The 10,959-nt window shown below is 43.5% G+C and overlaps 1 protein-coding gene across 1 annotated transcript; it reads left to right on the top strand.

Annotated features, from left to right (window-relative positions):
* Positions 1–372: 372 nt before the first annotated feature.
* On the top strand, positions 373–10,816 carry LOC143973925 (procathepsin L-like). Its single transcript, XM_077474822.1, has 8 exons — positions 373–514; positions 3,952–4,084; positions 4,901–5,023; positions 8,122–8,271; positions 8,355–8,579; positions 9,571–9,736; positions 9,809–9,926; positions 10,568–10,816. The coding sequence occupies exons 2-8, from the start codon at positions 3,962–3,964 to the stop codon at positions 10,665–10,667; spliced, it is 1,005 nt and encodes a 334-aa protein (XP_077330948.1). The 5' UTR covers positions 373–514; positions 3,952–3,961; the 3' UTR covers positions 10,668–10,816.
* Positions 10,817–10,959: the final 143 nt, after the last annotated feature.

Below are 10,959 nucleotides of genomic sequence, written 5' to 3'. Positions count from 1 at the left end.
AATAATCGTGTGTACCAGGCATAAGAGGTTTTTTTTTTAATTCAATACAACACATTAAAAACACAATATGGGTTTTACTATGTACAGATGTGATTGGGCCCTAATAGTTCCCAGAGTATCCTGTTTGATGAATAGCAATTTAAAATTAAATTTTCAATAAAACAAAAAAAAAAAAACAACTTCGACTTATATTGACCAACGTCACCACCTTTCACACTGCTCTGACCATACTTCTTCCCCAACACCCAGCAACCGGACACCATGTGACCCTTCACCTATTATTACTACATCCCCGCCCACTCCCAATGGCCCCGCCCACGCTCCTAAACACAACAAAGAGTCACGAGCTAGGCAGTCACATGAGCCCCCAGGTTAGAACCCGCCCCGTTCCCAGGGATCGGCCAATGGAAGAGCGTCTACGTTTTTTTTTGGAGGGCAGGGCCGTCAGTTCCCTTTAAAAGCGTGCCGGCGCTTGATAATGCCTGCAGTTTCCAGCTGGTGATCCCATTGAGAGGTATGTACAAACAATGGCCGCATGGGCTTTGTTTATCGTTAGTGGGCCGTGGAGGCTTCCATAATGGTGTGAGGGAGTGGAGACGGCGGCTTGGTATGTCTATGCAGGGGGGGATGGCATGGCTACAACCGTTCAGGCTTCGTAGCTCACGCTATGGGGAGGGTTTACTTTAAAGCTGGAGCAGATGTGCATGGCGTCCAATCAGATGCTAGCTTCAGGGTGTTTTAGTTGAGCTTTAAAAACAAAGGTAAAAGCTGATTGGTTGCTTTGCACGGTTTTAGTCTATTCAGCTGCAAAAACTCAATTGTGTGGTCTTTGAAAGCTTGTTTATACTAGAATGCAGATGGCCTGACCAGGCCTTCACACGCGGTGTATGCACCCCCCCCCCCATGTAGGAATGCATGGCCCTTCTGTGAGGCTTGGATGCATGGAAAGGAATCCCTACTCCTTCTCTTTAAAACCCAACAGTAGAAATTGCTATGAAAGCACTGCTTTAGACCCACCCCTGAGTTTCCACCTAAAGGTCCTAGCTAAGATTTAATTTTTAGTCCTTTTTTGGTGACAAAATTAAAAAAAATGTTTGCTTTGTTGCGGAGATCACATGTGATGTCTGTTTGCAATAGTGATACCTGGGAGCAAAACTCCTCTGACCAGCACTATCCTATTCATCCAGTGCTCTGGGGTTGGGAGTCGGCCATCTTGATGGGCTGGGATGACTCCACTCCTGCTCGTGTGCACACTTCATTCTGGTACTGAGGGGCAGAGTAGTAAACTATACACTCAGGATGTGATTGGGGCTCATTCACACAAATGCTGTTCATATGCATACAACAGTTTTGGTTGTCCCTAGATCCCTAGATACAGCACTATAGTAATTGTTAAGCCTACACTCAGTTGTTTACGTTTTTAAAGTGCCTGCTATGTGTTTGTTGTAGAACACTGCTGCAGGCTTCATGCAAGTACTTCAGGGGCATATCTTGTGAAGTGTATGTTTGTTTCCTTTTTTTTTTTTTTTTTTTTTTTTTTTTCATGGCTCTTGAAGAGCATGCGCTATGTGGGGGTTAAAGTTAAACCTTACCTAAACTGCAGTTTGGGCTTATTTGTCTAAATTTGACCTCTGCATCAGTGAGGAATGAGATGTCCAGCCTGGCCACGGGGCACTGTCTCTTGTGGTGGGCATGGAACTATGGTCTGGTTGGGTGCTTAAAGTGGAAGTAAACCCATGGATTTAGACAGTTAAAAAAATAAATAAAAAAAAAAAAGCATGCTGGGAATGCTAACTGCACATTGGCTGTGCTCTCAGCCAAACTATCAAACCATCCAATGGCTGGTGTCATAACAAATCACATGTGCAGCACCATAGCAGTTAAAGATTAAACGGAGGCAAAGATGGCAGTTCCTTGGCTGAAAACGATAGGGGAGTTTACTTCCACTTTAAGTTACACTCTTTCGGAGAAGTGGCCCTCTTGCTGTGCCCTCTGGGAGAGGGTATTTAAGGTGTGGACGTCACGTTGTTTGGGGTTCCGGTCCAGTATGATGTACTGATTACATGGTCCTGGTCATCCTGACCAGCCCCCAGGAAGGCTATGGCCTGGGGTGCGGATCCACCCAATTTTGATGTCTCTGGGCTGGCTAGCCTGAGGCAAGGAAACTTAAAGAGGGATCCCACCTACAAAAAAATATTAAAAGCCAGCAGCTATAAATACTACAGCTGCTGACTTTTAATAAATGGACACTCACCTGTCCCGGGTTCCAGCGAGGCCGATCGCTCGGCTGCTGCTGCCACCATTCTAGGTGAGGGAATCAGGAAGTGAAGCGAATCGGCTTCACTTCCCAGTTCCCTACTGCGCATGCGCGAGTCGCGCAGCGCAATAGGAATTGTCCGCGCTGTCTCTGAGACCCGTGTGTGTCCCAGCAGACAGCGCGGCAGAACAAGAAATGGTGTAGACTCCCACGGGAGTCTATGCCCGGAAGTGGGTGTAAATACCTGTCTTTGACAGGTATCTCCACCCCCCTCCCCCCTGAAAGGTGCCAATTGTGACACCGGATGGGGGGAGGGTTCTGATCAGCGCAGGTTCCACTTTAGGATTGAACCCCGCTTTAAGGAGGATTCTGAGGTGGTTGGGTGCTGTCTGATTCGGGAGAGACCCAGTGTACTTCAAGCATTCCAGGGGAGGGCTCTTTAGAAGAAAACCACGTACAGGTTGGGTTTTCTTAACAAGGGGCTGAAGTAACAGACTCCCGTCTTGTGGATATCGCCAAGCAGGCTAAAAGATCCAGGTGTTCTAAAGCTTAGTTTCCCTACATGTTCTGCAACAACGTATGTGACGAAGACTTTGTTCTGGAGTAAGCACCTTGTTGGCTGCTAGACCTTGTGAGAGAGGGACTGTCCAGCCTGAGTGTTCATCCAGCTGTGAATGGCTATTCTCTGGATGCAGTCAAAGCAAGTTCTTTAACTTTTTTGCTTTGACATTAAGAGTACCTGGGCTTCCTTTTTTCCAACCCTCTGATCCCAAGTTGAAAGACTGTTACCACAGGACGTCCCCTAGACATGCAACAAGAACGGAGGGTAACTGTCGGCCCAATAACCAGCAGCTCCTTCAGGGGGATATATACACCCTCACGTTCAAGATTGGGACCAGGCTGGAAAGCTGCTTTTACTGTTGAAAAATGCACATTACCGGCCATGCTGATTGTGTGGGGATAGTCCAACAGGGTGGTTGTACCAATTTCAATCAGTAGACCCACTTCTGTAAACCTCCTCTGCCTGTACATGAATTAAATTTTTTGTTCCTGTTCCCTGCAAAACTAGGAGTTTTGATCCATGTATAGCTGGCTTTTGAAGGTTTTACACTGGAGATTGAATTGCCTTTTATTTATTGGGTGGGCGGATTATTGTGTTGACCCAGCTGCTGGGTTGTCCATTCTTTGGAGGCTGGGGGTGGGGTATTCCTGTTGGTGCCCCATAAACCAAATGGTTTCCCAGAATGACTATTGTACTAGTCAAAAGGTAGAAGGCAAGCAATACACTGAATCTTTCCTGCAATCATGATTTCCCCCATCAACATAGTGCTGACAGGGCATCAGCAATTGTCTTCTCCTGACAAGTGGGTGGGAGAAGATGGTGACTATCACTAGTGGCTAGAGCAGCCACTAGCGATGATTGCAAGGATCTGGCAGGCTGGTTGTGCTAAAGTTGATCGCTCAATTGGGTACATTCAGCCTGCTTATTACGATTTGAACTGTGGCCTACCTAAACTCTGCCTAACTTGGTGCTTGGGTGTTTTGTGCCTCAGAGCAAGTAGTAAACTCACTTTTTATCATGGTTTGTTTGATCTTCTACACAAGCACCAATATCCTTTTTCTAGTCAGAACTATTGACTTTGCATTTGTAATCTCTATTTCCTGTGCCTAATAGTTTTATTTTGTACCTGCAGGTTAGAAATCATGATGTTGTTTGTAGTTGCTTCCCTGTGTTTGGCATCGGTATTTGCTCTTCCTGTACATGACCCAGCTTTGGATGAAACATGGAACTTATTTACTACTCTCTTTAATAAACAATATCAAAAGGTAAGTTTAATATACTTCACTTGTAATAAACTACTACCTTCTATAGACTTGTTTTAGATTACTACCAACATAAAACTATTTCTGTAAGATGCCCTAACACCCTGGACTGGTAAAATTGGGAGATTTACTAAAACTGGTGCTGCTATAAGCATAGTAACAATCAGTAACCCAATACTTGCCTGAGCCCAATCTTCCTCCACCAATGTGCATGAGTCTCAGCTTTCTGATGCAGCGCTGCTGTCAGTCAGTGAGTCAATAAAAAGGGGATGGGGCAGAGCCTCCATGTCTGAATGGACAGACTACAGGCTCGGGAGCAAGCCTGCTAATGTGCTCCTGAGTTACTTTAAAAGTAACATGTTTTACTTGCCTGCTCCTGTGCAGTACATTTTGCACAGAATGGTCCAGATCCTCTTGGGTCCCTTGCTAGAGCTCTTCCCCCCCCCCCCCCCCCCCCACAGCAAGAAGCTTGCCATGAGGACACAAGCAGGCTTGCTCCCTCTATTCTGACATGGAGGCTCTAACCCACCCCTTCTCATTTGGCTCACTGACTTTGACAGCAGTGCTGTCTCAGCCAATGCGGGAGAATCCCACAGACAGCTAAGGCTCTTGTGTACATTGCTGGAGGAAGATTGGGCTTAAGTATTGGGGCAGGGTGGTGTATGCTGTACACGGGTATTATCTTGTTGCATGAAGATGAAAAGCCTGCCATTAGAACCACTTAATCATTGTTGATCTAGAGTTGACACCAGGTAGGTCCATATATAGTAAAAGCTTGGTTGAATCTAAAAAATGGCTAAACCTATTTTTCCTCTCTAGGATGATGGGACATGGAGAAGGCTGGTATTTGAGGATAATTTCAGGAAAATTGTGAAGCACAATATGGAATCTGCTGCAGGAAAACATACATACACCCTTGGCATGAACGATTTTGGGGACATGGTAAGTGTACATAAAACCTTTGCGTAACAATGGATTTATACTGCAAGAGTAGCTAGTGTATCAGTCTTCAGTTAAAATGCAGTGTGGGTGGCTTACTAAGACTAATGCACTGCGCTGGTTCACACCTCAAATGGTGCGCCAGAAAAATCATCAATCACGTGAATAAGTATGTAAAGGGTAACTGCAATTTTCTCATTGATGGCACACATCCAATTGGTTTATTTCGTCTCATTGGATGTCTTGTTAAGCAGTTAGTAGGTGTTATCATTTAGTTAACCCTTTTGATACTAATCTCATTCCTATTACTTCTAATAGCTTTAAAAATGTTTTATTTTCTATCTTTACCTAAATGTTTAAATACATTACAAAGAACAGAAGTGTTTCTAAACCCTATAGTCATATTTTCTAATTTTTATCCTTAAAGGTGACCATACACTGCAATCGGTTAGATCTTAAATTGGATTTGGTGCAAGAGCCTGTAATTTGAAATTGTTCAAGGGCATCTTCCTATTGCTTTAGTTTGCTGAAATATGGAGTTGTACAGATTTTCCAATCAGATTACATGGTGCATGACCATCTTAAGTGCCAAACTTGGAATGTAGATGTGTCATGACCACTTGTATTTTCCTAACGATATTTCTTAGGCTTTGTACAAGGCACAGGAGACAGACATGCTAGTGTGAGCTAGATCATTATTGTGCCGCCCCCCCCCCCCCCCTCCCCGTTCATGGACACAAGAACCTACATCTATTAGATATATCTTTAGGTAGCATAGTGGTTAGCACTTTCACCTAGCAGCAAAAAAGGTTGCTGTTTTGAATCCCGCCTGGAGTTTGCATGTTCCCTGCATGGGTTTCCTCCCACACGCTAAAAAAACATGCTGGTAGGTCAACTGACTTCTGTCTAAATTGACCTTAATATGTTGGGGACCCACATAAACACCACCCCCATGTTACAAAAAAAATTTGCACTAAGGATCATCTCTTCAAAACAGTGAGTGGGGCATGGTGGGGGATTTTGCAGCAGTACAAGCTGCTTCCTGGATGGGGCATTATGTCATTCCTGTGTGCTGGATACCCCGCCACAGGTACATGCCTCCGTGCACACAGCAGTTGCATGTCCTGCATCTAGATGCTTTAAGCCACAGAACCCAATTTTTAGGAAAATGGTAAAGCAGATGCAGATTTACAGGACTGGACTAACAAATGGTTTCTAGTGAAAGGCAACTGGTGTTTTCTATTAAATGGGCCCTTGACATGCATCACAGTTTAACTTGGGAATGTGTCTTTGCAAAGTTACACTTTATTTTTTTCCTTGGGGGATGGAGTGCATAGGTATTAAAAGTCTCAGTTTTTGGGGATGTCTGCACCACTGAACGGGTGAAGATGCCTCCCAAATGTTGCCACTTTCTCCAAATTCACTTCCGGTTACTTAGCCAAAACAGGAAGTGAGGGTAAAACCCTACCAAGTACATACGGGTCAATCTAGTTTCCCAATTGGGTAAACTGCACTCTAACATTTTGCTGTGTACACCCCAAATATTAGATCTTTTGGGGTTAAAGGCAAATCCACTCTGCAAGTGTACTCGCTGTAAATCTGAATCGTGCAGAAGCAAAGATGCTATTTTTTTATTTTTTTTTTCTTGCATGTCCCCTTGGATCTCCAGCAACTGAATTTCCAAGTGGATTTGCCTTTAGTGAATAAACCCCAAGTCCAAGATGGCTTAAAAACCTGCCTTTACTAAACGCAATGCATTTGGAAATTCAGTTGGACATGCAAGAAAAATAAAACGGCATCTTTGCTTCTACATGATTGGATGATAAAATCACTAGTACTTTCCCTCAGATTTACAGCAAGTACACTTGTATTGCAGAGTAGATTTGCAACACGCTCACAACATGTAAAATATATCTCCCAAACACACAGCAAGCCAGCCCATGAAAGGGGTGTATGCTTGGGGACAGGAGGGGCTTGGGCACACCAAAAGTCAACCACTTTGTTCCCATATACAGGGGGGCGAGGGCATCTTCCACACAACCCTAGGCTTTCATCATGGGATGCTGCAGATGGGGCTTTATGGAATGTGGGTACAAGGTGGTTAGTATTGGGCTGAGCCAAACATGCTCCAAGGGCAGTTGCCTATGTTGACTGCATGTGGCCTTGTATGGTTCAGGAGGGGGTAGGGCTATCGCTCTTCTCACCCTTTTCCTAGCTGGCCCTGTTTGCTCTGAAAGGATGTGGATTGGTGAAGGCGGCTCCCAGCCTTTGGAGAATGGAGTTCCCCTTTCAAAAGCTAGCCCAAGGAAATTGTATGCATTAGGGGAAGGCTAAATGCCCTTTCAGGAGGGGCAAGAGTCCTGTGACATGCACCTTGTTAAGGTTGTGTAAATCCTTTAAAAAAAAAAATAATTTCAAGTTTGGCTGTGCACCTGTACAACCCATGCAATTGCGTTTGACTTTTACTAAGATTTTGGCTGTGCAGTAACAAATGCATTTGAGCGCAAGAGACGCATGCACAATGCTTACATTGCTCTCGCACAGTTGTAAATGTATTTGCAGGATTGCTCTGAAAGTTACTTTCTTCTATTTTTGGGGAGTTCCCCCCCCCCCCCCCCCCCCCCCCCCCCCCCGCACACTGTTTCATAAATATGAATGTCTTGCGCCTCTACTGATGGCGCATGGCTTTCCTAAATCGCCCCTTGATAAAGTCCTAGTCTCTTACAAAGATCCAGCAAGTCAAAGTTAGAACAGCAGGGAGCATGTAGTGGTTTATAGGCAGGCATTCATGTGGCACCGTTAATTAAAGTCAGTAGACTATGCAAAATCAACTAGCATCTACAGATGGTATACTGTGAATGTCCATTGTAGAAGCTGCTCATGAGATGTAATACTGTTTGTATCTGCTTGTCACAGATGCATATTTGGTAAAGTTTCCCAGGACAATCGTTATTGGCGGCATGTAATGTCTTTGCATATAAGCATGGGGGGGGGGGGTGTTTGTATGTGTTAGAAACATGGCTTCCTTAGTACTGTAAAACTTTTTTTTTTTTTTTTTTTTTATGGAGATATGTAATTCACACACCCTATTTTGGTTCTAGACTACAGAAGAATTTAAACAGCTAATGAATGGATACAAACTTAAACAGAACAAGGCACGAGGAGCAACATTCCTTCCACCAAATAACTTTGAGCCTCCAAAACGAGTTGACTGGCGTGAAAAGGGCTATGTAACTCCAGTAAAAGATCAGGTATAAACTACAGTTCTGCTTGTTTGCAGACATTGAAATGCCTAGTAGCTGCATTACTAATTGCATATTCTTTCTTTTTTCAGGGGCATTGTGGTTCATGCTGGGCTTTCAGTGCAACTGGTGCTTTGGAAGGTCAACATTTCAGAAAGACTGGGAAGCTTGTGTCCCTGAGTGAGCAAAATCTTGTGGACTGCTCTAAACCAGAAGGCAATGAGGGTTGCAATGGAGGGATGATGGAATATGCTTTTCAATATGTTCTTGACAATAAGGGCATAGATTCTGAGGAGTCATATCCATATGTTGGTGAGGTAAGGGTCCTTTCTTTGATATTGGGAGTACATTTCCTTTTTTCCTTTACTGAAAGGAAGACTAATTGGGTGATCTACCTTGAGATCAGAGGGGGCAGTCAACTCACATTCTTGTAGTGTTTTGGCTTTTATTACAGTATTTGTTTACATTGGAAATTTGAGACTGTTGTCTTTGTAATCTGGGACAACCATCTTGCTGTAGATCTTGATCTGTAGATCAGGTACCTGACAGTAAATCTTTCCTGAGAATTCGGAATTATTCCAAAATGGAAACTTTAGGGGGGCCGACTGCCAACTTAAAACATGACTGCCTTGTGACTAAAACCCTTTTCACACTGAGCAGGTTTTTCAGGCACTTTAGTGCTAGAAATGGTCTCCGAAAACCGCCTCCCATTATTGCAGTGTCTTTTCACACTGGGGCAGTGTGCTTGTGGAATGTTACAAAAGTCCTGCAAGCAGCATCTTCAGGGTGGGTTGGGAGCACTGCAAATGGTGGTCCCAAAACTCCTTGCCCATTGCAGTGAATGGGCAGTGCTTCAAAAGCACTTCCTGAGTGCTGCAAAACAGGACTCTACCTTTAAAAAAAAAAAAAAAAAAAAAACATCCCGCTAGCAGCCAAAGTGCTGCAAAAACGAGCAGCGCCAACTGCACAGGTGCTCAGTGTGAAAGGTCTTAAGGGTAAAGTTTATAGCAATTTTCTGCCTAGGGTTAATAACAAATTAAGGGGATTGGGAAGTGTTTGCATACATTAAAAGTTGACAGTAGAGGAAGCCAAGTCTTTGTTGGGTTACATGACCTTCATGGCTTGGTTTTTATAATGGGTTGGACAACTAATTTGTCACACACTACCTGACTAAAGCTGCTCCTACATTACTGCTGTCTGACAGATCTCTAAATATGGATGACTTCCTGTTGTCTTTTAGAGTAGACTGAAGTCATGAGACATTGGTTTACATAATCTATTTTTTTTTTTTTTTTTCTCTTTATATAGGATAAAGACTGCAAATATGATCCAGCCAACAGGGCTGCCAATGACACAGGCTTTATGAATATTGAATCTGGGAATGAGAAGGCTCTCATGAAAGCTGTGGCATCGGTTGGTCCAATCTCTGTAGCCATTGATGCTGCACATGAATCATTCCAGTTCTATAAAGAAGGTATGTATTGCTCTACTAAACCTAACTAACGTTGTGGGACCACTTTATGTACTAATGTAAAACTACTTGCAGGAATTTACTATGAACCTGAATGCAGCAGTAAAGACCTAGACCATGGTGTTCTGCTTGTTGGCTATGGATTTGAAGGAGAGGATGTGGATGGCAAGAAATACTGGATTGTTAAAAACAGGTATGTTTACAAAACAAACACTGTAAAATGCAGTTTGGGGGTAGGGGGTGAGAATGAGGGCTCACATCTTTTTGCTGAAACTTTCTTAAATTGCTCCTTGGGTGGAAACTGTCTCCTGATTTTTCAATGGCAAGGTTAGAACTGCTAACTTCAGACCCATGGTATAGTGACTCACAGCTGCTGAGTGAATTTTGGCAAGGACTCCTAGGCAGTACAAGGAGCATGATGGAAGGGTTGAATAACACTATAATGCAGCTTTTTAAATGGCGTTCAGGCAGACATGTTTGTACAGTGTTAAATGGTGCCTTGCACTGGAGGAATAAATGTGGTGGTCAGGTTTACCAGGTGACAATATGGAAGGGCTAAAACCTAATGCAGGCACCTCATCCAAAGACTGAAATGGCATAGAATGTGCCTTTATGTTAAAATGCACTGTAGCAATAGCAAATATGTAAACTAGCACTGTTTACATATCGCCTATATGGCTTCAGTAACTGTTGCTAATCTGGAACCATCTTATACTAACCACCAGCTTTAACTGGTATGCTTGTTAGTCGGTGGCTTCAACCCTGCAATTAAGTTTGCAAGGGAAATGTACACATGCGATTTCTCATTTTGCAATACAATTTTTGTCTTTTTAGCTGGGCTGAGTCGTGGGGAAACAAAGGATACATCTACATTGCAAGAGACAAGGAGAATCATTGTGGAATTGCTTCAGATGCCAGCTATCCTTTAGTTTGATGGGAGCCAAGGAAGACTTTTATTTTTTGCCTTAAAACTAAATTCTACAATCATGACTACTCTGAGTGACCTCACATCTAAGCTGGACTGTTTTTTTATGTCACTGTTTTTAAATGTCATGGTTTAAAATAAAAACTGTTTTTACTCAATATTGTCAGTTGTGTGGCTTAATGGGCTGTGTAATAAGTGAAACCTCAAATATGCAGCAAATGTAGGTTGTCTAGCTAGGACTTTGACTACAGTACATAAGATGTTAGTGGAAGGGGGGGGGGGGGTGACCCCCCCCCCCCCC

Source organism: Lithobates pipiens, unplaced genomic scaffold, assembly GCF_037356315.1.
Source record: "Lithobates pipiens isolate NorthernLeopardFrog02 unplaced genomic scaffold, aLitPip1_a1.2 Scaffold_13, whole genome shotgun sequence".
Taxonomy (NCBI): domain Eukaryota; kingdom Metazoa; phylum Chordata; class Amphibia; order Anura; family Ranidae; genus Lithobates; species Lithobates pipiens.
This window is presented reverse-complemented; position numbering and strand designations above follow the sequence as displayed.

Excerpts from the sequence above, each read along its gene's own strand:
- LOC143973925 (XM_077474822.1), top strand. The coding sequence starts at position 3,962 with ATGATGTTGTTTGTAGTTGCTTCCCTGTGTTTGGCATCGGTATTTGCT. Across the intron at positions 4,085-4,900 it reads TTAATAAACAATATCAAAAG|GATGATGGGACATGGAGAAG; the intron begins GTAAGTTTAATA and ends TTTCCTCTCTAG. Across the intron at positions 8,580-9,570 it reads CATATCCATATGTTGGTGAG|GATAAAGACTGCAAATATGA; the intron begins GTAAGGGTCCTT and ends CTCTTTATATAG.